Below are 25,483 nucleotides of genomic sequence, written 5' to 3'. Positions count from 1 at the left end.
CTCCAATCCTCATAATTGCAACTTAATAATTTATCTTCCACTGACACTTTTTTGGAGGCTGGAGAGGCCTTTGAAAGTGGCTCCACCAGCAGTGCAAGGGAAGTTTGTGCAGCTGCAGGAGAGCCTCAACCTAAGTCACGTCCCTAGTTGGCTCTCTTCTGCAGAGTGAGTATCCCCAGGGGGCTCTGGGGCAGGGGCCAGATGTTGTTGGAGGGCCAGGCTCAGAGAGTGGTGGTGAATGGTGCCACATCCAGTTGGCAGCTGTCACTAGTGGTGTGCCCTAGGGATCAGCGCTGGGCTCAGTCCTGTTCAATATCTTTATTGATGATTTGGACCAGGGGATTGAGTCCAGCATCAGTAAATTTGCAGATGACTTCAAGCTAGGAGCAGGTGTTGATCTGTTGGAAGGTAGGAGAGCCCTGCAGAGGGACCTGGACAGGCTGGATGGGTGGGCAGAGGCCAATGGGATGAGACTGAACAAGGCCAAGTGCAGGATTCTGCACTTCGGCCACAACAACCCCAAGCAGCACTACAGGCTGGGGACTGAGTGGCTGAGAGCAGCCATGCAGAGAGGGACCACGGAGTAGAATCATCATAGAATCATAGAATCAACCAGGTTGGAAGAGACCTCCAAGATCATCCATTCCAACTTAGCACCCAGCCCTATCCAGTCATCTAGACCATGGCACTAAGTGCCTCAGCCAGGCTTTTCTTCAACACCTCCAGAGATGGAGACTCCACCACCTTCCTGGGCAGCCCATTCCAATGCCAATCACTCTCTCTGGCAAGAACTTCCTCCCAACATCCAGCCTATACCTCCTTGGTACAACTTGACACTGTGTCTCCTTGTACTGGTAGATAGATAGTAGCTGAAGATGAGCCAGCAGTGTGCCCAGGTGGCCACGAGAGCCAATGGCATCCTGGCCTGCATCAGGAACAGTGTGGCCAGTAGGATGAGGGAGGTTATTCTTCCCCTGTATTCATCACTGATCAGGCCACACTTTGAGTACTGTGTCCAGTTCTGGGCTCCTCAATTCAAGAGAGATGTTGAGATACTGGAATGTGTCCAGAGAAGGGCGACAAAGCTGGTGAGGGGCCTGGAACACAAACCCTATGAGGAGAGGCTGAGGGAGCTGGGGGTGTTTAGCCTGGAGAAGAGGAGGCTCAGGGGTGACCTCATTGCTGTCTACAACTACCTGAAGGGGCATTGTAGCCAGGTGGGGGTTGGTCTCTTCTTGCAGACAATCAGCAAGAGAACAAGGGGACACAATCTCAAGTTGTGCCAGGGGAGGTCACCAGCCCTGGAGGTGTTGAAGAAAAGCCTGGCTGAGGCACTTAGTGCCATGGTCTAGTTGACTGGCTAGGGCTGGGTGCTAGGTTGGACTGGGTGATCTTGGAGGTCTCTTCCAACCTGGTTGATTCTGTGATTCTGTGAATTAAGCAGAAGACTCTAGGAGCCTGCAAACAATCTGCTTCCATGCAGTGGAGCTATTCTGACCACCAGCACACCAGTGAATCTAGCTTGTTTCCACCAAAAAGGGCCTGGATCAGCCTCTCTGAAGACAGCACAGCTCCTCTGATTGCACTTATTGTGGTCACAGTGGTTAAGTTACCATGGGCTCCCAGGGCCTGCAGTGACATGTGTGGAACCACTGCTGAGCCCATGTGTGTCAGGTATCTGGTGCAAGGGAGGATCCTCAGGGAGTGGGACCCTTAGGATAAGAGTCATGAAGAAAATAATAGTGGTAATGGTGATTCAGATGATGAAATGATAACATGACAAAAGTAATGACAGAAGTAATTAGTGATTGCTGAGGCTGCAGTGGGAACAGGTGTCAGCTCTGTGGCAATTCATTTTAGGCCACGGCAGGAGAGCAGTGGCTCTGAAGTGCAGGCTGTGCTGGGGCTGTCTGCCTCTGACAAGCTCTTCCCTGCAGCATGCATGTCTCAGCCTCCAGGCTTCATGGTCCACAGTGTCACAGTATTATCAGGGTTGGAAGAGACCTCACAGATCATCAAGTCCAACCCTTTACCACAGAGCTCAAGGCTAGACCATGGCACCAAGTGCCATGTCCAATCCTGCCTTGAACAGCCCCAGGGACGGCGACTCCACCACCTCCCCGGGCAGCCCATTCCAGTGTCCAATGACTCTCTCAGTGAAGAACTTTCTCCTCACCTCCAGCCTAAATCTCCCCTGGCACAGCCTGAGGCTGTGTCCTCTTGTTCTGGTGCTGGCCACCTGAGAGAAGAGAGCAACCTCCTCCTGGCCACAACCACCCCTGAGGTAGTTGTAGACAGCAATGAGGTCACCCCTGAGCCTCCTCTTCTCCAGGCTAACCAATCCCAGCTCCCTCAGCCTCTCCTCGTAGGGCTGTGCTCAAGGCCTCTCCCCAGCCTCGTCGCCCTTCTCTGGACACACTCAAGCATCTCAATGTCCCTCCTAAACTGGGGGGCCCAGAACTGAACAGCACTCAAGGTGTGGTCTAACCAGTGCAGAGTACAGGGGCAGAATGACCTCCCTGCTCCTGCTGACCACACCATTCCTGATGCAGGCCAGGATGCCACTGGCTCTCTTGGCCACCTGGGCACACTGCTGGCTCATGTTCAGGTGGATATCAATCAGCACCCCCAGATCCCTCTCTGTTTGAGAAAGCAACCTTCAGGCGGTAGAGACTCATCAGTGTCGCTCGGTTTCAGCTGGGCAAGGCAGCACAAACGTTTAATTTGCCTGGGAAAGAGCACCAACATCTAATTTCACAGGCAGCCTGAAATGGTGTCCCTGTGTGTCCCATTCACCTCTTGAAGATGCAGAGGTTCACTTGAGGCAGCTGCTGGGATGGGTGGGACGTGGGTGGGTGATGTCCAGGTCTCTCTCCAGGTTGCCTGTCCTGCGCTTCCCGCGGCTCTGGGCCAGAATGGTGGAGCTGGAGTCCTCTGAGCCGGACAGTGACAAAGGCTTCGACAATCCCATGTTTGATGTGGTGAGTCACCACTGCCTGGAGACATGAGGGTGCTCAGAATGTGACCAGGAGGTGGCGGGGCCCCAGCCAGGACCCTCTCAAAGTGTGAGCAGGTTTTGCAATGCATTTGGCAGGAGTCCTCTTTTCCTCAGTCCAGGAGGGGTTTGTGTGGTGGCCCCACCCTCCCACAAGTCACCAGCTCCTTAGCTGCCACAGGGACTCAGCACAGGATGGGTTTTGCCAAGTGCTTTGCTTCCCTTCCCCATCAGTTGCTTTTCCCTCTCTCACTACTGCAGGAACCACCAAGCACAGAACCTGGAGAGGAGACACTGCAGAAGAACGCTCCTAAAGACGCCCAAATCTTTTACATCAACCCTCTGTATGATGCAGGCAAGATGGAGACCTGATGGCATGGTCTCATGCTAGAGGCAGCCACCATCTCTCTGGGGACACTTTTGCCTCCCCAGCTCTCACAGCCCCTCACATTAATTCTGATAGATTTAAACCAGAAACAGATCCTGTTCAAATAAAAGTGACCACATGGTGAAGAAAGCCACAGCAAGTCTTTATTGCTGGGGCACTCTGGTGTTGTTTCTGGGGCTTAGGCTGTGTTTTGTAGATGCCAGTCATTTTCAGACAGTTCAGGATTGAAATTTGAGTCTCGGGTGGTACCTGGAGAAGCTGAGGTCTCACTCAGCACTCTGTGCTGTAGCCAGCACTGTGCTGGATTTGCCCAGGGCATGCAGCAGGTTGATGGATGTATCCATGGATGCATGATGGAAGTTCAGCACTCAAACACTTCAAAATGTGGCCCTGAGCCTCTAGGGCTTGGATTTGATGGGTTTTAAAGGAGATCTTTTTGTGTTCCAGCAGTATGTTCAGTTCTGGGGGTCTCTGCTCAGGGTCCTTCATTTCTCCTCTTAGGCACCTCACTGGGCACTATCTCCACGGTACTGTTCTGAGCAAACATTTCCCTCTACCTTCCCTCTACTGAGCTGCCTGAGCTTGGCTCTTCCCTCTGTACCCAAGCTGATAGTTCTAAGACCTTCTAGGACCTCCCTGAGCATTTATCATGCACTTCCCGTGGTGAGAGAGTGCATCTTCTTGTGCTATAAAAGGAAAGAGGTCTGGTGCTGGGGGTCCCTGGGGAGGAATGCAGGCAGGAACCCAATGACTGGGTAGAGTTGCTCTGGATCATCTCTAATGAGAGTCAAGGCAGAGACACCAAGGGCCTCGTTAAGGATGGCATTTCTGCCCTGGCATATGTCAAATACCTTTAGCAGCCCACAGTGTCAGGCAGCAGTTCATTATGGGAGCAGGTCTGATGGGTGAGGCTGAAATTATGGAGATGTATTCAGATTTATGCTGATTTAGTCTCTACTGGGCTTTCAGTAGGGCTTGTTGGCATATTCCATAAGGAAGGAGCTATTTTATTCTATTTTGTTCTGGCCTCTGGAAGACATAATCCCTTCTCAAAGGCCTGTGAATTCATCATTAGGTGTATCAGAGCACTCACCCAGGGTGACAGGCAGCAGGCGGGGATGAGACCGGCCCTGGCACTCCCTTGCCTGCAGAGAACGCTGGTAATGGGCAACACAGGCATGCAGGATACCAAGCCTGAGCCAGACAGCGAACAAGACAACCTCTATGCCACCAGCTGCTGCAATTGCTTTGTAAGCCAGACAGAGCCAGGACTGGGAGTAGGGCTGAGAGTGCTCCCTCAGCATGATTGGGTTAAAAAGCAATGTGCTTCTGCTGCAGCTGCCAGGCACTTGGTGCTCAATGAAATGGTCACCAGGCAAGTCAAAAGGTAGAGGAAGCCAACAGCCTCTGCAGGTGGTGGTCAACATTGCAGGGTTGGAAATATCCAAGTTCCACCACTGCACGACAAGTGTGGAGAGCAGTGACACAGGGCCGGGTCTCCAAAACTCACTGCACATCACAGAGGCATCCCTGCAATGTGAACCCAAGGCATAACCCTCCCACACCTCGAGCCCCCATCTGGACCTCCTGAGGCCAGACAGCAGCCTGAGGCCAGAGCAGACATGGTGCAGCATGATCAGCCCATGTGTTGCTTGCCAGAAAGGTGATGGTGCTGCAGTGTTATCAGGCTGCCTGCAAGAGCAGCTGCAGCATCCACCAGCCCTGCCCCATGGCTGGGTTTTGCTGCAGAGGGAAAGGTGTTCACACCTCTACAGCCATCCCACCTGCTGCCTGCAAGAGCCTGTCTTTTCCCCTTTCAAATCAGATCATTGCAAATGACCAAATCTCCTCCTGCTTGCAAGCCTTTGCGTACCTCTCTATACATGATTTATTTTTCCATAGCCAGGGCAAATACAATGCTTGCTGCATGCTGGAGGCTGTTACACCAGGCAGCACACCATCCCAGTGCTGCCTCACACATAGGGAGGGCTCAGGATCTTCATATGAGGTCCCTGCCACTCACCCTAGGCCAAATAATTTCCCTCCTTGTGTTATTTTTGAGCCCCCTGTGATGTGCATTGAAGGCAAAAGGGTGCACAGCACAGGATGGTGGCAGGATGGCCCTTCCCCAGTGAGCAGATAAGGACATCAGCTCTGTGTCCTGCCTGGCACATGGGAATTTCAGCATGGGTCGTGGCATGTGATAGATGGCCCCGGGGGACATGCAGCTGCTGGCACAGCCTCATGTAGAGAGGCAGGCCACCCTGCAGCATGGCTCACCGCCTGGTCACCCCTGATATTGGGGTGTACAGAGCTGCTGCTGGCAAGGCTTCATTTTTGAAACTCATTAGCAACTCCGGGGTCACTTACAACAGCGGCTTTAATTAAAAGAGAGATCAATTGTTGTCAGTGCACTAGCAGAGCACGTCCTGTACTTTTCCTTCAGGAGCCATGCCTGCTTGCTTGTGCAGAAAGGGTTGCAGGCAGTGGGAGCTCTGCAGGAAAAAAGCCGAAGCACCAGAGTCAGTTTACCATGCTGGGGACCAACAGCTGCTGGAGCTGGATTCATGACCATACCCTGTGCACTACATATGCAGACAGCCCGTGGTGCAGGCAGGGTGACACAAAAGGGTTCGGTATGTAAGAGTCTCTCCCGGGATCCTGACTAAACAAGGCATTTAAGTCACAGACATCTTTGCTAAGCAGCACATTAGAGGGGCGGTTGATGCTGCCGAGGCTGGGCACTCGGTGGCTTTGTTTTGCTCTTGGTCCTGAGATTCAAGGGTTCCCTGCTGCAACAGACTAATGCAAAGCGCATTAGTGTTAATGGCAAGATCTCCCGGGCCATTGCTTCCTGGGGTCTCAAAAGAAAAGGTAACCTGCGCATCATTACCGGACACCAGCTGGCGTCGTTGTGCCCTCCCTCCGTGCGGGGCAGCCGCTCACAGAAGTTGTGCAGACCGAGAAGCAGCGCTCAAAATACCACCAAGCCTGCAAACAGACCTGGCCCAGCGTAGCTTTGGTGTTTGGTTTGTTGTTTTTCCTTTCCATTTCTGGAGGGGTTTTTACGTTTTGGTTTTAGCAGGAGGAAGCAGCAGGGAGGGCAGGGCAGGGCATTTGGCAGGGTCTGGCGCTATCCAAGCGCAGGAGCTGGCCAAGGCGCTGCGGGGCGGCAGCAGAACTGTGGCCGTCTCCTCCGTCCGCATCTGCACTGCTCTCCTGAGCTGGCACTGCGTAAGGAACCGGGAAGCAGGCGGTGCTGCAACAACTCCGAGGGTTTTACCTGAGAGCAGGACCAATAAAGCTGCGTAAACCTGGGCAGTCAGGTGACAAAAAAAAGCGCTGCGGCTTACTGGGAGCAGGGGAAGTATTTGCTGCAAGGACGTGGAACCGGCTGATTACTGAGTTCATGTTCCTCCTCTGGCTGGAGCACAGCACTGCAGTTCTCACTTGCTGAGCACGTCTTGCCGTCTTCTGTTCCTGTCCTCACCTAACCCTGCCCGCAACTTTAGTCTGAGCATCATTCGCCCGTGGACCATGCTCTGCCATTTGGCTTTCTCCGGCATCCTGCAACAGGCATGCAGCTGATGTCCAGACTCGTCATCACCCCCGGCCTACAGAAACACGGTTAGAAAGGCACTGTAAGGGAGGACAGAGATCATGCTGGCTCTTTCCAAGCACTGTGGCTTCCTGCCTGCCTGCCCACGGCAGCCTATGCCATGGGCAGAGGCTGTCAACCTCTAGGAAAGTGGCTGCTCTGCAATGGGCAAGGGTAGCAGCAGCTGCAGCTCTTGCCTCGTAAGCTACAAGGAACCCAAGGCTGCCAAGAAAGGGGACAGTGAGAGGGGAGCCACATCTGCAAGCGTGCAAGCAGACAGAAGGCAAGTTCAGAACTGCTGCCACTGCACAGGCAGTAGTGCCTGGGCAGGAGAACACTACTTTTTGGTATGTCCTCACTTCTATCTGCCAGTGCTGCTTCAAACAAGCTGGCAGAGCATGAAATGGAACTGAAGATGCTCCAGTAGACCACTGTGCAAGAATGCTATCTTTTTTCCCCTTTCCCTTTTAAAACAGGCTAAACTCAGCAAGACAAGGTTTGTAGTCATGATGAGACACCTTCCTTTGCTTAGCTGCACCTTCAGGCCTCAAAGTCATCTCTACCCTCAAAGGCTTTTCTGCTTCTCGGTGCTTTAGACTACCAGTAAAGCTCTTAAGCTTTACTCATCACTTTCTCTCAGGGATGCCTAATCCGGCATTGTGCAAAACAATGAGGATGCCCTCCCTGTGGCTTGGCTGTGGTAAGCACTTACCCTGCAAACAAAGCCAGTGTATATGCCCCACCTCCTTAGCAGCTTACACCCGTTTAAGAAAGCTGTTCCAAGCACATCTGTGCTGCAGAGGTGCTAGCGGATGAGTTCCGTTTCTTGGATAGCAAGCGACACCAGAATGTATTCCAAAGTATACAGCCTATTGGGGCAAGGATCCATGCTGGAAGTGATGAACATTTCTGGTGAGTGGCACACCCCTTGCCCAGCTTCAGGACATGATGGAATGCCTCTTTGAAAATGGAATAGGCAGAGGGAGAGACCAAGTGATCCTCATTCCTTGCATAACTTAACTCTTCGCTTGTGATATTAGACTGGTAGTCTGCAGGGAGAAGAAAGTGCACCACTGGAGGAACACTTCACACAGAGACCTGAATTTCTGCCTTTCTGAAAGTTCTCCCAATGGCTTAACTTAGGAGGACTCTGTAGGTAACCAGAATCAGAAGCCTTAAGGGAATAAAAGATTTGGAAAGGGCTGCAGTGGAGGACTCAGGAAGAAGTTCTGCTTTGCTAAACTTGAGGGGTAGGAAAAAAAAAAGAATAATGTATTCATACTGAGCAATTAATTTATTTTTCTAGAAACGTTCTCCTGCTTAAATTATAACCAAGCTCTGGCACTGCTGAGTGCTATGATTTAATACCCCCATAATTAAAGACTGTTGTCATCCTAAGCCCTCACTGTACAGAGAAAAATCAGCTCAAGAGCAGCAGAAACGTTTTTTAAAAGTCAAAGATGATTAACATGAAATACTTGTGAGAAGGCTTCCGGCACACAGCCCTCGAACCTCCTGTCAGCTACCACCCCCATCCCCAGGGCACAGGGCACCTTCCCAAGCTGACTCAGCCCAGCCTGCTGGCCTTGACCAAGTAGGTTTGGTCAAGCAAGGAACACCAGGGTCCAAAATAGCCACCTAGGCCTCTCCTCATTGACCTCATTAATGCTAGATGGAGCAAGATGAGTGGGACAAAAGAAGCAGCAATCCAGGAGCATTCAGGCACTCCACATGGAATGATTACCCAGGACTAGAGATGTTGGCTCTGTTCCAGATACCATGAGCTCTACAGTGCTCAAATACTGAAGCACGAGGGGGACTATACTGAAGGGCTGCACCATTCACACACTCATCTTTGAAATGTTCCTGTCTCGTTGGGACTTCTGCTTTGACAACAAGTCGAGTCTTTATTGTTTTATCATACTTTAGATGCCTGAGCAGCTCCTGTAGCCTCCTTGCCACGCTGAGTCACATAAATCATTAAAAACAATTTACCAGGGCCAGCAACTCAGTGAAATGACAACTCTAACACAAACCAAGGGCGCAAAATTTCAGCACTGTATTCCAGCAAAAGGACTTGCAATGCTCCTGAACATGCATTTACATGCAGAAACACAAACCTTTCTTGCAGCATTCAGGTCAGGAGCTTCAGAGTGTCTTTCAGTACATATAGAATGTCCAGGTGAACAGAGCAAATGTACCATGAAACTAAAGCGGATGTCAGTGCGGACTGTTTCCACATGTCAAGACAGACAACTGTGAACTTTAAAACCTCCCTCTTCTGCTTTATTGACAGGTAAATTGTTCAAAAATGTTCTCACAATTCAATAATTACAAAGACTTAGACTTACATTAAAAAAAGTAAAAACCAGAAAACCCCCAAAGCAGTAGTGTCCAGCTCTAACTGAGCTCCTTTATCAAGAGCCTGAGAAGAAGAGCAAGTACTGTCAAACACTTAATGTAACAGGATTAAATGTTGACTAGAACACTCAGTTGAAACTAAAGATAAGTGCACGTCCTATACAGTGTCTCAGAAAAGAACATCAGCCATTGGTATATCCTTAGCCCATTTAAACCAAATTTTAAATAAGTGACATCCAACTGTCATAAAATTGGCACAGAAGGCACACTAGTGTGACAATGACAAACTGGATATGCCAGCCAGTGAATTAATTACAAGCTTTTAATGAAACATGGTCACAAACCTTTGATTACTAAATGTATAATACATGGAAGCATGAGATTAAATATACACGCAAAACATCACCACTGCACGTGGGCCATAGCAAAATATACAGGAGTGTGTTGTGCATTTTTCTACATGATCAATACTTGCTTAATAATCATGGGGTCTTCATGCAGGTGAGGATACAATTAATGAGAAAAGCAGCACCCCCAGTGACACATCCTTCACGTTCCACTTTGGTAACTGAGGAAACAGACTGATCTTTAGTGCGACATAGTCCCTTAGGTCAAGCAGAATTCGAGGGCAACGCAACTACGAGAAGGCTCTCTAGCTAACAACGTAGTGTGTCCTTACACCAAAAATCCCAGGAGAAACAACTTCTCAGGAGGAGACAGGCAGGAACTAGGAGTAAAACTTTTTTTCACAGCAGTAATTACCAGTATTTTAAAAGCCCTGACTAATGACTGACTGACGAGGACTAAAAAGCAGGATATGGGTAAAAGGTAACTGACAACAGTCCTATGTACAAGACTAAAAAGTTGGTAGAAAGATAGAAAGAGAGTTATGCAGCTGTATATATGTAATGGCTAAGATGAATTAAAAGGCCACAAAACTATAACCAACTTTTATTTGACTTCCTGGTGGATCTATTGATGTTGGAAACAACCTTACAGCTTCCTAGCATTCTCCTTAAGATTTAGGAAACAAAGAGTTACGAGGAAAGGGGAAAACAGTATTCATCTGAGGATGTAACTAGATCTGCCTGCATTTTCTATTTAGAGGTCCAAATTGTGTCTAAAAGGATTTCCTGCTAATGAGACATTACATCATTCTATAGAAAAATAATATTCCTGATATTATAGCAACATTATCAGTATCTCTCTCTATTTCTTTTCTCAGCATAAAGAATAAGACTATTTACTGGTGGCCTTAAATGCTCCTATGCAATAAAACTGTATCACAGCTGTGCAGAAAGGAACCAACCATAACTGAGCGGTGAACAATTCTGCATAAAAAGCTCCATCGCTATTTAGTAAAGAATTTTCTTCATTTCAATAGTTTGTATCTACAATCTGGACATATAATTATTCTTGTACAACACCAGAGATTCAGTGTCAGTCTTGGCACTAGCATCTGAGACAGCTTTGCCCTGCTCTTGAATACTCCACGGAGTAGTGGAAGATTGAAGCCAGAAGGGTGAGAGCGGTAGGTGTTATGCATCACAGGTTGATTGATCCAGTCCATCTAGTGTAAGCTGATTCCTGTGAGGAGAGTTAGGACTTGGAGGACCACTTGGATTTGAGCTGTTGGATGGTGTAGAGTGTTTGGTGGAGTCTGAATCAGGCTGTTAACGAGAAACAATAACACAGACACATAAAAATTATGCTTAAGACCATTTCTTTACACCTGTAAGGTTTCAAAGGCACTCAAGTTAGGGCAAGCAACATATATGATGCAGTGTGCATTAGATTAATTTCATGCCAATACTTCCATTATCTTCAACAGGCTGCAGAGAGGTCCTGAAGGTAACCTTCTGATGTATCAGGAATTATGGCCAAGTAGTGGACACTGCTACATTGCAAGTCCCACTTCTTCAGCTGCTGCACAGCTCTCCTGGTGGAATGTATCTAGCTGTCGACTATTGGTGTGAATTTACCAGCCTGCATTTTAAAAGCAGTTCCCAGCAACACAACAAGGGGACACAGTCTCAAGTTGTGCCAGGGGAGGTATAGGCTGGATGTTAGGAGAAAGTTCTTCACAGACAGAGTGATTTGCCATTGGAATGGCAAATCCAAATGGTGGTGGAGTCGCTGTGCCTGGACGTGTTCCAAGAAAAGACTGGATGAGGCACTTGGTGCCATGGCCTAGTTGACTGGAAAGGGCTGGGAAATAGGTTGGACTGGGTGACCTTGGAGGTCTCTTCCAACCTGGTTGATTTTATTATTCTTATAGCCCAGGAGCAGATACATCTGCATGTATAAACATGCAATCAATTAAGGACAAATCATCTTCAGCTTGGTGAGAAGGAAGGAAACAAGCATATGAACTGTTTACAAAACAGCAAGTGACAAGCATGTGAAGTGAAGTGAATTGCCAAGTACCAGACTGAAGTTCTGGAAACAAAATATACTTATTGGAGCTGCCCTACGCCAGTATCTAATAAAAACATTCCATCCACAGTTATTTCCCCCAGCATTAGACTGGCTGTTGGATATCTGCCTTCACAGACTGCTCTCACTTCAGCAGGATGGCTGGCAAGTTTCCCACTGTTTTGGCAAGTCACAACTCTGAGCATTGTACACATTCACAGCTAAAAAATGCTGCACATGAAAAACTGGTATCACTGCAGCAAGTTATTTTCAAGAAAGGGAATACATATTTAGCAAATAGATTGAAAGGTAACATCCTTCAAGAATGCTGTTCACAAGGTCTTGCATGGCTCAGTAATAAGATCATCTATAACAAGATTATCCTAGCACGATACAGTTCAGGCTGCAATAAATCCAGAAGCCACGGGAAAAATAGCATAAAGTCAGAAGGTGTTACCAGGCCCTCCCTTTTCAACTTTCAGACTACTGGAGTTTGATTCAAGAAATCATATAAGAAACTGTAAGACCTATTAAGAGTGTAAAAACCTTAGAATCTATCACTCCTTGTGTCTACAAACAGCAGTTTTCATTAGTGCATGGAATGTAATGGCGTCTGGGAAGGATGCTGCAGAACAACTAAGTCAACTGACACAGTGCTTGATCAGCACACCTTTGAAAATGGAGACAGTTTCAAAAGCACCTGAGTTTAGAGATCCCTGTTCCCACGTGTTTTTAATGGCCTATTTAACGTGACAAAGGAAGTCAGAGCATCGCTGTCATCAGCACTTTGGACAAATGATTTGACTTGGGGTGTATTAAGGCATCCTGCTAAGGACTGGTTTCAGGAAAACACTCTTTAGAATCCAGAACATTACTTGGACCTGTAGATGGTTGGCCTCTTCTGCCAGGCAACCAGCAATAGAACAAGGGGACACAGTCTCAAGTTGTGCCAGGGAAAGTATAAGCTGGATGTTAGGAGGAAGTTGTTGGCAGAGAGAGTGATTGGCATTGGAATGGGCTGCCCAGGGAGGTGGTGGAGTCACCATCCCTGGAGGTGTTTAAGAAAAGACTGGATGGGGCACTTAGTGCCATGGTCTAGTTGACTGGCTGGGGGATAGGTTGGACTGGATGATCTCGGAGGTCTCTTCCAACCTGGTTGATTCTATGGGTACCAAAAAGCAGAAAAAAGTTGCAAAGACCTTGATCTAGGAGTTTGTCTCACAGGAATAGCTCCTAAGATGTTCTTTGCACAGCAGTGCTTGAGCAAGCTTGGAAGTAGCAGCACCCATAACAAATCAAGTATGATTTCTGGTTCAATAATCTCCATCTCCCCTTGGCCTCAGGGACACCAGTTTTGTATGGCCAGGACATGACCACTTTGGTGAACTACTCGCACGTACTTTTACTCTTGTTAAAAGCAGGTTTATGTATTTTAAAATACGATTCCTTCTCAAGTTGTGTGATAAAAAGTCTTCCTTAAGGCAGTGCAGAAAATTACTTAATTAGTCATATTACTTTGCTATTCTATGCTAACAGCCCAGAGAACATTTTTAGGAGCTTTGAGGACATTTCATCAATTAGTCTAACTTCCCTTGTCTACAAAGCTTAATCCAAGACATACTTCTTAAAGTATCACCAGAAAAAGACTTTTTCACAACTTCGCTTTTGTGCTGGCATATCTAACTTGCAATCATATGCTGCAGGCTGGAGGAAATATTTGTGGAAGTAAAACAATTCCAAACTGGACATTGTCTTTGTGAAGTATCTCTTCAGAAATGTGGTTTATTGGAAAAAGGCAACAATCTACAGCAACAGGATATTGTCAGTCTCCATTTAATAAATACTTTACCTCTTTGTCAAACTCCTGGTCAGGATCAGACATACTTCGGGAAGGCATAGCTCCTCCCACATCACTGCCACCTGCAGGGACAGAGGGAAAAAAAGGAAGGTTTACACCTCGTGTTGAAGCCATAAATGAAAGCTCAGAACTGACAAGCTTGCTTCCAGTCTTACTTGAAGAGGGCCATGAAATATAGGTTTTGTTTCTCTGCTGCTGCTGCTGCTGCCGTGAGAGGTTAGCTGTAGATGGACATGTTTTTTCATCCTGTGCAGCAGGTAGGACACTCTGCAGTTGAAATGAAACACCTTGTTAGCAACAAAAGCTATCCAACTAGGAGTTGTTACTCGTGACAACTTTACTGTGCTTTTGAAGCTATTACAACCCAGTGTTGGTAATAAAACTCTGAACTTACTTGACCACATCCACATATTTTCAGTAACAGACACAAACCCTGAGAAAGACAGAGAAAGAACTAAGCCTCAAAGTAGCCACTGGAACCTGTCAGCCAGCAAACTCTCTATATGAAGGGGAAGGGACTGTACCAACAGCTCTGCTTTCCTTCCTCCTCCTGCTGAAAGGACAAATGCACTACCCTCAACCAGGCTAGCTGAGAAGGACAAGAGAAAGCCCGACTAGTAGCTATAAAACAAGGGGTACAAAACCATAGAAGTCCACCTCTGTGCTTTCCTCTCATGGATTTAACACTAAAATAGCTCCCAAAATGCTCCATTTGTTAAATGCAACATAAAAATAATGCTAATAAAGCACTGCAACTTACATGCATTTAGTTACCTCCACAGCCTTAGTTTTTTCCCCCTTGTTTTTGCTCTAGAACTGATGAAGTGCTACAAGCACACCATTTCAGTTCCTAGCAGCTTGTAGCTACTCCTACCCTTGGCTAGGGAGGCAGAGGAGGGACAGGAAGAGGAAGAAAGAAGAGGGGAGCCTTGTAGTGAGGAATGGTCACTCTGGAGAGAGATTTCAGCAGAGATAGGGCTCGTGATAGACGTGCTCAAGGCCTGTTGGAGGTGATACCAGAGCAAAATGTCGAGAGGATGAGGGGGAAGGAAATTCATTCTGTTGTTTCAAGACAAACAAGAAAAAAGGAAGGAGGAGAGACTGATTATTGACAAAACGACTAACAAGCTCCTGGCACTGATATCCATTGCTTTCAGTGTCTCATTCCTAAGTCAACTAACAGTACTTCCTTGCACAGGATTTAGAAGCATTGCCCATCAGGAAGGTTCACCTTTCTCGTAAGAATTAAAAGAAGAATTTGGTACATAGATAATACTTTTAACTCCACACAGTTCATCTACAGTTTTTCTGAACAAGGACAAATGCACATATATCTCCCTCCCTTTTAAATAGATTTTTACCAGTGGGAGGTCCATGAGAACCTGCATTCCATCTCCTGGTCCCATATGAGCCACGTGGTTGAAATTTGTTGGGTTAGAAATCATCTTTGACCTTAGCTCAGGGTCTCTAAGCATCTCCCTGAAAGAACAGAGATATTTTGACTATTAGCACTCCCAGTCTCTGCATCTCATTATCTACACTAAGTTACATAAGCAATTAATTTCTTACCGCCTCTGTTGTAATCGCTCTTCCTCAGGAACCTTAAATACAAATCTTCTTTTGCTCCTAGTTCGAAGCATTTGCTTCTTGCTGTTGTCAGATGTCTCTGGAACGCTGAGGACAGCTCCTGCTGTAATGTCACAATGCAATTTCACACAGAGGTATACGTTGACCCAGATGCATCCAATACAAGTTTCATTTCATGCAAAGGTGACATCGCTTCAAATTACTCAGCTTTGTGTCATTTTCCCATTTCTCCCCTTGCTCTACTCACCTGCAAACTTGTTCTTGAAATATATTAGTCTTGGTGGCTCACAGTTAAGGAGATTGAGCGTGCCATCCATGTTTAATGGCCTGATCTGTTTTAAGGAAGGAGGCAGAGAATTAACACAAGCCTAGCATATGATGTGACAAAGCCATTTCACTTGGAATTACCTCAATTAAGTTCTATAGTCAAAGAAAATGACTTACCCTTCGTAGGCCAATGGTCTGGACCCATTCCATAGTGTTAACATCAAATACATCAACACCATATTCGCTATACACTGTGACATATGAAGAATTGCAGCCTGCACAGATTGAAAAGAGAGAACCTTAATGTGGTTTTAGTAGTCCAGAACTGACATATTTCAGCAAGTCCCAAGAGTTACAACTTTTCCACTATGTGCAAGATACACTTCAAGATACTTTTTCCCAGCCCCACATTCAAATGGGTATTTCTGTGAGAAAAGATTATCACAGTATCACAGTATCATCAGGGTTGGAAGAGATTCTGCTAAAGACAACTGCCAGCATCATAGAAAGGTTTAAATTTGAGCCTTTTGGTATTTTTAAACTTCAGATTATGATTTTATGAAATGGTAAAAGAGTGTCTGAATTTTTCAGATGCATACAAATGTACTGCTTGGTGGGAACTGAGCAGCCACCTTTTCTACAGATGTAGATGACTTCATTTTGGAAGCAGCCAACTAACTATACATCTGCTGTGCAGGGGAAAAGATAAGGTCACTGTCTGTGAGGTGGGTCATGAAGTCCTGACGTGGATCTGTTCTCAGTTTCCTTCCTCTTTTGATAACAATAACCTAACTTTAGATATTCATGTATGGCTTGCTTTCATCAAGTTAACAGAAAGATGCCCACAACACATCTCTTTTTTTTTTGTGTTCTGTTGGTTGTGGGGGTTTTGCTTTTGTTTTTCTAAAGAGCATAAAAGATATGAGCAAACAGGTTTGTTTTAGGTCAAATGACAAGTGGCGATCCCTAGGGCTTCTTATCAACATGCTTCTGCTCATGCAAAGACTCTCTCCTGATGCAAAGAGCACTTACTAGAAATTTATGGGACTTAATAGAGATAAGAGCTACTTCAATAAACATAAGGAAAATAAAACAGTAGAATATTAAACACATCACAGAATCTTCTTAGAAGAGCTGAAGTCAGGTTGTGGGGCTGTTGTTTGAATTCCTTCACAGGGAGCCTTGGGACAGCTATCACAAGTAGGTACCACAGAAGTGCTTTAGGATCAGATATTTATTATATGGGGTCATGGTTGGCTTGGATGTCCAAATCAAGGGACACCATCAAGCATTAGAGGGAAACACCAACTGCTATTGCCTGGACAGCTTGTAGCCAAGGCCAACACTTACCAGTAAGACCTGATGAGCCTGATCAGTTGTCAACTGGTTCCTAAGGGAACAGGTCAGTGTCTGCACTGATCTTGCCCACGACAGACCTGCTGTCTCCGAGTCTTTGTACTGCACCATGTTGAAGCTAAGCACAACATCCACGCCGACTCAGCACAGAGCCAACACATTAGGCTGCTTTAAGTGCAGCCTAGAAATGCCACTCAAGAGAACAGCGCTGACTGCATTAGCGCAGACATCAGCCTCTCCAAGTAGCATGAGGGAACAATGCCCTAAAGACAAATTCTCCATCCTATCCTAAAACCTCTTTACAACACGGTCCTTTACCATAGCAGAAACTGCAACAGGGTGGGAACCATTTCTCATCTGTTGCTCTCCAGATGGAACAGCTGAAATACACTCACCAACGTTAGTGACAGAGGCCAGGACTGCAGAGGGAGTACACAGCTCACGAAAAGGGAAGTAATTCAGTCTCTTTTGGCAACAGAAAAAGTTGTTCTTTCTACAAAAGCAGCCCTAGGGCAGTGCACTTAGGACTGCACATACAAGAAAGCTATAAAACAGTTTACAGTAAGAACAGCTTCTAATAATAACAGGCAAAGCTATTAACTAGCAAGCCTAGTTTGCTGAAAAGAAAAACTGAAACTGATACAGGAAAAGGAAACATTAGCTTTGGCTAATGGTGTTTTAAAGTAAATTTGCAACTACACCGTTTCCTTGGGCCTTAGCTTCAGACTTCTGTACAGAACTAGGTCAGAGTGAAAAGCAAGCAAACAATTTCAGTTCAAGACAATTAAAATTCAACAAACTGTTATTAGGGCCTGGCCTGATCAAACCAACATGTTCTTAACCACTTGCTTCAGTATTTAAACAAAAAGCTATTTCTTGCCTGCAATTGTTCAAAATATTTTAACTGCTGTTTGAGCTTCAAACAGAAATCTTGGTTTTATCATGGACTTCTTTGTCTACTGAATACTGAAAAATGCTCTGCATGTGCTTCTGTCCTATCTAGCTGATAAACCAATGCCCTGAAATGAGCAGAGTGGTCGGAAAACTATCCCCTACTTGCCTGTATTATTTTTTGGAAATTCTCCCCCTAAAACTAAAAGGAGAAAAATTGCTATCAGTTCTCCCCAAAGCAGTATTTTTACCTCTTGTTTTATTATCTGTAAGAATCTTTATAGTTACATTTCATCTTCAGCTTTCTATGGTACTTTTGAGTAGAGGACACAGAAGACACCCTATAGACAACTAGACATTACACTCTCCGGGGAGTTCTCTTTGTTCTCTCAAAGAATTTCATAGGCTACTCTTGAACTCTCCTGCATCCAGGGCTATTCTCTGTATTAGTTATTTAGCCTTCTCTTATTCCTGTTTCTGTGTCCTGTAACAAGACAGAGCTTCTTCTCTTGCAGCAATCCAAGATCTCAGCCCTGGAGACCACCATGTCCAAAGCTACCATCAGGAAGAACCATGTATATTGTTAATTCATCAAAACTTAACCTGTAGCTATTGAAAGACAAATCGAAGGAAAATAGAATACAATGTTGGTTATTTTCAGACAAATAAAGCAGCAACAGGGATATGGCAACAGAAAAACATATACATACTACAGGCAACAGGAGTTGCAGGCCACATTAGTTCCTGCATGCGTGACCTTCGACCTTGCGAATCGACGTATACTCCCATATGGCTGAAGCAAAGCAGGTATTCCTCATTACTGAGCTCCACAGCACAAAGGGCATCAAAAGACTGCTGTGAGAGGAAGATAAGCGAGGGGTCATTAGGATTTACCAGGTTTATAGATTGTCCATCTCCCTGGATGGTCAACAGAGAGAACCCAGACTGGTAGCCAACACAGAGCTTGTCCTTGAACACTGCCATCCACTGTACAGTTCCTGGAGCCTGAATTTCACTGAATTTTTTGTGGAAAGGTTTAGTTCTGTGAATTTCATAGCAGAAAACCTGTCGTTTGACAGCCACAAACAAACAAGTTGAAGTACTCTTCTTTAGTGTTCCAGTTGTAATCAATTGGCAGCCTTTAGTTTCTGCAAGCTTAATGTCAAAATTTCCTTCTGACCCATCCAGAGATGCCCAGGGGTAAAGGTGCACATGATGGTTCCGACCGCAGATGAGGATGATAATTTTCTCTTTGGGAGCAAGCTCTATCTGGTACACCTTCTTGCAGTCAGCAGCTCGGACTATCACTGCAAAGGAAACAAGAGCTTGCTGTAAGCTGAAGAAGAAAATCACGGGGCTTGGAAACACTGCAACATTACGTATTGATGTCTGAATATGTATCTGAACACAGGCACATACCAGGTAAGAAAGAGCATTTATTACACGTTTGATGCTCTGTTATTAATTCCTGGAACAAACTATGAAACAAAGCACTCCTGTCACTCACTCGATTGATATAAAGTCTCAGCAACACTTTGCAGGAAAAAACTGCTTAATTGCCTAGCATCAATGCAGAAAATATTTTGTATCTCTCTACTATCTTTTGAAAGGGGTTCCACCTTCAGGAAAACATCAACATCTTCAGCAAATTATGAAGGAACATCAAATTAGCAGAACACAAAGAAATACAAAGTATTTAATGCTGATCACTTAATGCTCTAACAACTAAATGCTGTACTGTTGACAAATGTCTTGGCCAAATAAAAAAGCAGTGCAGGAAGTAGGCGTTAAACACCTATGTATGTGTATAACTGAGAAAGGATCAGGAAGAATGAGCTTAAGTGGTAGAAACAGAGTTTAGGACAGCCACCAGGAAAAGCATTCTAACACTGAGGACAAGTGGGAGGTGGTGGAGATTCTGTCACTGAAGGTGAAGCATGGATGAGGCACTTAGTGCCATGGTCCAGTTGATTGGATAGGGTTGGGTGACAGGTTGGACTGGATGATCTTGGAGGTCTCTTCCAACCTGTTTGATTCTATGCTTCTAAGTGAGAATACCCATGGAAGCTGGGGAGTTTCCCTGTTCGAAGGGTTTTAACTGTGTTAGAGGCAGCTAAGGGGGTTAGGCAGAATGTGTTCTGCTTTTGGGACTGTGGGTGCACAGGCACTTTCAAGAAAGTAGTATTATGTGGGGTATAAATACAGATTAATCAATTCTAAACATCCACTTTTCTGCCAGTTGAATGCATACAAAATACTTGTGAATGGTAACTTTAAAAACCTGAACCAGACAGCCTAGAAATTACATGCATTTTTCACAAATAGCCAAGATACCAAGTTCTTTAAACTTTGGAAAGAGACTTTGACTGTCTAGATCAAGAAGCTACATGCTTTTGAGGTATCCTAGCTGCACAAATAGATATGTCTGAAGAAACGTCCTGTGAAATGATCAGCTGTTGAATCTTTGCCACAGAAAAAGAGATTTTTCTTCCCCTCCAGCCCCAATTCACAGAATCACAGAATCATAGAATCAACCAGGTTGGAAGAGACCTCCAAGATCATCCAGTCCAACCTAGCACCCAGCCCTAGCCAGTCAACTAGACCATGGCACTAAGTGCCTCAACCAGGCCTTTCCGCAACACCTTCAGGGACGGTGACTCCACCACCTCCCTGGGCAGCCCATTCCAATGCCAATCACTCTCTCTGGCAAGAACTTCCTCCTAACATCCAGCCTATACTTTTCCCGGCACAACTTGAGACTGTGTCCCCTTGTTCTATTGCTGGTTGCCTGGGAGAAGAGGCCACCCCCGACCTGGTTACAGCCTCCCTTCAGGGAGTTGCAGACAGCAATGAGGTCACCCCTGAGCCTCCTCTTCTCCTGGCTAAACAACCCCAGCTCCTTCAGCCTCTCCTCATAGGGTTTGTGTCCCAGGCCCTTCACCAGCCTTGATGCCCTTCTCTGGACACATTCCAGCACCTCAACATCTCTCTTGAATTGAGGGGCCCAGAACTGGACACAGTACTCAAGGTGTGGCCTGGTCAGTGTTGAGTACAGGGGAAGAATAACCTCCCTTGTCCTACTGGCCACACTGCTCCTGATAGAATCAGGAAGGAAGAAGTGCTTCCCTTACTCCCTTGCCTAATACTTCTATCACAGAGCAATATGCCTGTGCTGCCCAGCAACGGGGCAGTGAACACTTTGCTGTAGTACCCGGGGCATGATCTATGTGAATTTCTAGAATATACATGGCAAGTCTCTTGTGGAAAAAAAAAAGGCTACATTGAACCCATTTTTCCCAAAGTAGAGGGCACAGTGCATTAAAAACGGGAATAGCAAAGAAGGTTCAGGAAAAAGCATGGGACCAGGGAAATAGAGAGATAATGGAAAGGGCCAAGTAAGGCTTTTGCTTTGACCATCACTGGTCTTAACCAGAATGTGGGTGGCTGTCAAATTTCTGGAAGAAACAGACAAAACCACCTGGTGGCTTTAATGGAAAGTCACCAAACTGTTGTGTTTTTTTGCACTGTTTGGCTAACTTCTATCTCACGGCAGTTTGAATTCTCTGATGGGGCAGGTTGCAACAAGTCTGTTTCCATGCCTTTCTCACTCAATTCAAGACGTAGCTAGTACAGTGTCTGTGTGCTGAAGCATTATGCTGCCTACTGTGGGAACGCAGTTAAGGTGAGAATGTGTCCCAATATGCCCAATAACTCATCCCTTTAATTTCAGCCAGTCACGGCTGAAATGAAATGTAACAGTAATGACCATATTGGTGCTTATATCTCACAGCTACTTTTCTTTCTCATTATTTGAGTGCTTAATACTTGCTATACATAGAGGGCTGTTGCGTGGCCTATATTGTAACAGCACTAAAAGTTATGGAGCTGATTATTCTGTATGTAATTACTGCATGCATTATGGCCTAACTTACCATCACGGGTCACTTCTATCACATACAGTCCTTCTTCTGAACCAATTGCTATTCTATCTCGATCTAAACCAGGAGGGGGGAAAAAAAAAGTCTATTAATTCAGCAACACTTGATCTTTTCTTTAAAGTAGATTATTTAATTTGAACAGCTGGAAAAAAATCTGGAAAACCAGATTTTTGAACAGCAAATCAAGTTTGCTTAAGTTCATGCAGTCTGTCAAAAGCATGCTACATACCATGTTGCTAAAACAACCTGTTAAACAGCTAAACAGTTATTATTTACCCTGAGTGAAGAAATCTGAATATAAATGCAAGATTAGCATTTCTGCTCCATTATTAAATTCCTATGAAGGAATTTTCTTGAGGAATTTATTTCAAGTTGTCAGTATTGTCATTCAAGAAGCCCAGCTAAAAGCTGCAACAACTCTCACATGCTCACAAAACTCAAACCAAACATACCTACAATAGCAGCAGCTAAGCTTCCTTTAATAAGAGGCAGTGTACTGTCATAGGCTTCTTGTGGAATATGTACAACCTGGTTTCTCAGTCTGTTTTTGTGCAGAATAGACTGCAGCCCTTCTAGGATTCCAACCCACTTTCTCTTCTCATTCTCATTTTCCGTCAGGATCAGTAGAGAACAAGACTTTGAAGGTAAACCTAAGAGAGAAGCTGTCACCTTTTAACAGACAGAGAAAGGTAAATTAGTAAGACTAACAAAAGTACTTTCTGTGCAGTTTATAATATGACAGAACTATGAAAGTAAAATAAACAACAAAACAAGCAGGTCATCAGCCAGCACCAGCCCTCACAAAAGACTTTTAGAGTAACAATAGTTGAACAGAAAAAAAAAAACCCAAACCAGAAAACCCAAAAAAAGACCCAAAAATGCAAAACTGTAGGTTGCAACTAATCACACATGGAATGACACCCCTTCAGCCTATATGCCTTGACAAGAAAATCACTATAAAGACAGATGATGTGGTTATGCAACTATATACGCATCCTGAAAGAGTGAATTAAGCAGTAACATTCATCTTAAAGATAAAATATGTCTGAAAATAAACTTGGATGTCAAAGACAGAACTCCAGAAATAAATAGGATGTCAAAGACAGAACTCCAGAAGTAAGAGGCAAGTGAAGAGTATTAGGAAAAGAACTGAGTACTTTGCAATTGCTCATAGCTCTTATTGGTCTGCATTGAGCTTTGTTCAGATCTAAACTGTTACTAAGCATTAATATTTCAAAAATTTAGAGGCATAACAGGTGATATTTCTAAATTTGATAAAAATAAAACCAGACTTCAGCTATGGTCTTCCCTCTGATGTATCACCATGTGTTCCTCCTCAAATGCAGAAAAAATGGGTAAGTTGGTTACAATGTATGTAGCAATACTCATCATTCAAAAATCCAGCATTTGTTATGAGGGTCAAGGCTTCTTAACTCAAACTGCTAAGCTGTGGAAGGCCTCCACCACAACAGACACTCTTACATTACTAATAAAAATGTACTGATGGCAGCACTTAGACTGCAGTGTCTGGATGCAAGGATGTCCTAGCATCCAGCTTTAAAAACTGGTTACCACTGAGAGGCAAGTTCTTCCTCCTCTTGATTTCATGGCGACTCAGAGGTGGCAATATTTTGGTGTTTGGCAGTGCTCAGGTACTGCTTTCTGCTGGTGGAAGATCCAAAAGAAATAGAAATCTGTCTTTGTTGGGCCACCAATATGAAAGAAGGAGCACATTTTTACACAGATCACGTAAAGTAACAGTTTTAACTGTTGTGCAGAAGCCACACTGTCAGCATGTCAGCAAGATGCCAATCTAGAATTAAATGAAATTAAGAAAACACACTGTCTTGCATCAGGTATTACTTATTTCCACAGTTTTAGGGATTCCTTCTTTTGAAGGACTTAAAACTTAGAAAAGAGATGGGACTTTGGCTGCATCTTCTCTGGTTCCTGCCAGTGGGGTATCTAAATGGTTATACTTGTGCACCAGGCTTCCATTTTATCTCTTTAGTAAGGGGTAATCCAGTCAAATTATGGAGACATTTTGTCATGTCTATCCATGCAAATATTCTTACATGAGGATATCTGACAACAGACTTTTTTTCCTTACAGTTAAAAAATGGAAGCAGAAATTATAGTAGCAAGTCAGGCAGGGTAAATCTGTGGAAGCCTTGTTCTTAAACAAATCAACCACCAGCTCACTTTCTCTCTTTAGAAGTCCTTCCCCATAGTATCCCACATTTGCTAATTTGAAAGGAGAGCAGGAGATGGGAACAGGAGATGGGAATTAAAACCCCCAGAGTGTGTAGAAACAAGATGAAAAAGAAGGTAAAAGTAGTAGCAAACTAAAGGATGAAAATCCACTGCAGGAAATATTTGTACAAAAGAGCAGAAAAGCAAAGGCACAGAAGCAGTCAAATAGCCAAGACATTTCCCAAGTAAAACCCTAAAGGACCAAATGATTTGGATTGCATGTGACTGTCAGTTCTTTGAGTTCCATGTTTCACTGACTTGACGTGAAATAACTTAGGATCAGAGATGCTGGAAACAGCAAGATTCTGTATTCAAACACAAGGGATTTTATATATATATGGGCTACTAATGCACTCATCCCTGTGTTTTAAAACTCCTGATTAAATATACTGCATATACATCTTAGGAAAGAAGTTCCTCTTGTTAAAAATGAAATACAGCATTCAGATTGAGCATGCATCAAAGAGGATATTATAATTAAGCTAATTAATTTTTTTCCCTATAATGCTTATATATGAAATGAAAGAAGGTATTTTTTTAATACAGGACAATATAAAGCAAACTAGAATCAGTGAGTGTAACTCAACTACAGCCTGCTCTGGTACAGCATCAGTTCCTAAAACAAGACTCCTCCACAGCCAAGAAACAAAAACTAGGACCTGGTAATGGCAGTGGAAGAGAAGACAAAACCATACTGAATATGGGTCAAGAAAATACAAAAAAAAAGGACAAACTCTATATACAAGGAAGCAGCAAAATAAGCAGAACTTTGTTCTTTACGATTCTGTTACAAAAGGAGTACCGTGTTGTTCTCCTGTACATTTCAGCACCCCTTGTAAATTCTTGTACTTCTGTATAATTTAATAAACATTAAGTAGGGGTAACACACTTCACTACCAAAGCAAAACACTGGTATTTAACTGGCATATTCTTTAAGAGTGAATTTGTAGCCATACCCTGAATATACAAGGAATATCTTTACGAGTTGCGTGTATTACATCCGACGCTAGGACAGAGCTCACACAAAAATCTTCATCTCTAGTGAGAAAGGGAGCAAGAGAATCAGACACCAATGTTATTCAGCAGTATGGACACACCAATGTTACTCAGCAAAATCATAACTGCTTCAATAGGCTGCAATCTTCCATCACCACACAGAGGTCACAACTGCCTTGTTATGCTCCAACTGTCCTTGCCCTTAACAACTCACAAGCTTTAGTTACGTCTCTACAGCATTCAGTATGTGTAACTCTGTCCATTTAAGTGGGGTGGCTTTTTGTAGCTTTGCTTTACTGATCACACCTATTCTACAATTAACAGCAAGAATATTGCTCTTCCAGCCCAGCAGCCACATTAGAAATGAGTAAGTCATACCTCAATGTATAGCAAGAGAGGGGTCTTTGGAAAAAAAGACAAAATTACATAAAAAGCTCTTGGGACCTTAATTATACTCTGTGGAATTCGAATTAGGGTTTTCAAAACAGCTAGACTTCATTCTCTACTACAGTAAAATAAACAGGCATCAGAACAACTTTTGCATTTCAGAGTGCTCCACCCCAGAGGGCTAGTCTACACA

At 44.7% G+C, this 25,483-nt stretch overlaps 2 protein-coding genes across 10 annotated transcripts in view; one reads left to right on the top strand and one right to left on the bottom strand.

The window, feature by feature from the left end:
* AMN (amnion associated transmembrane protein) overlaps window positions 1–3,731 on the top strand; it is a 29,775-nt gene extending 26,044 nt beyond the window's left edge. For 4 of the 5 annotated variants that reach the window (XM_064168636.1, XM_064168394.1, XM_064168467.1 and 1 more), the window contains 2 exons: window positions 2,879–2,981; window positions 3,257–3,731. In XM_064168636.1, the coding sequence (XP_064024706.1) occupies window positions 2,879–2,981; window positions 3,257–3,367 (214 nt within the window). In that variant the 3' untranslated portion in view covers window positions 3,368–3,731. The remainder of the gene's footprint in view (window positions 1–2,878; window positions 2,982–3,256) is intronic. The other variant, XM_064168550.1, reaches the window with a different exon arrangement.
* A 5,509-nt stretch (window positions 3,732–9,240) lies between these two features.
* Window positions 9,241–25,483, bottom strand: part of CDC42BPB (CDC42 binding protein kinase beta) — a 100,436-nt gene continuing 84,193 nt past the window's right edge. For 4 of the 5 annotated variants that reach the window (XM_064167964.1, XM_064168120.1, XM_064168049.1 and 1 more), the window contains 11 exons: window positions 24,864–24,945; window positions 22,107–22,323; window positions 21,649–21,711; window positions 18,427–19,023; window positions 15,647–15,744; window positions 15,450–15,534; window positions 15,185–15,305; window positions 14,977–15,094; window positions 13,771–13,882; window positions 13,607–13,677; window positions 9,241–11,012 (listed from right to left, as the gene is read on the bottom strand). In XM_064167964.1, the coding sequence (XP_064024034.1) occupies window positions 10,881–11,012; window positions 13,607–13,677; window positions 13,771–13,882; window positions 14,977–15,094; window positions 15,185–15,305; window positions 15,450–15,534; window positions 15,647–15,744; window positions 18,427–19,023; window positions 21,649–21,711; window positions 22,107–22,323; window positions 24,864–24,945 (1,696 nt within the window). In that variant the 3' untranslated portion in view covers window positions 9,241–10,880. Of the gene's footprint in view, window positions 11,013–13,606; window positions 13,678–13,770; window positions 13,883–14,009; window positions 14,049–14,976; window positions 15,095–15,184; window positions 15,306–15,449; window positions 15,535–15,646; window positions 15,745–18,426; window positions 19,024–21,648; window positions 21,712–22,106; window positions 22,324–24,863; window positions 24,946–25,483 lie in introns of all 5 variants that reach the window. The other variant, XM_064168278.1, reaches the window with a different exon arrangement.

Source organism: Pogoniulus pusillus, chromosome 1 (genome assembly GCF_015220805.1).
Source record: "Pogoniulus pusillus isolate bPogPus1 chromosome 1, bPogPus1.pri, whole genome shotgun sequence".
In the NCBI taxonomy this organism is placed as follows: Eukaryota; Metazoa; Chordata; class Aves; order Piciformes; family Lybiidae; genus Pogoniulus; species Pogoniulus pusillus.
This window is presented reverse-complemented; position numbering and strand designations above follow the sequence as displayed.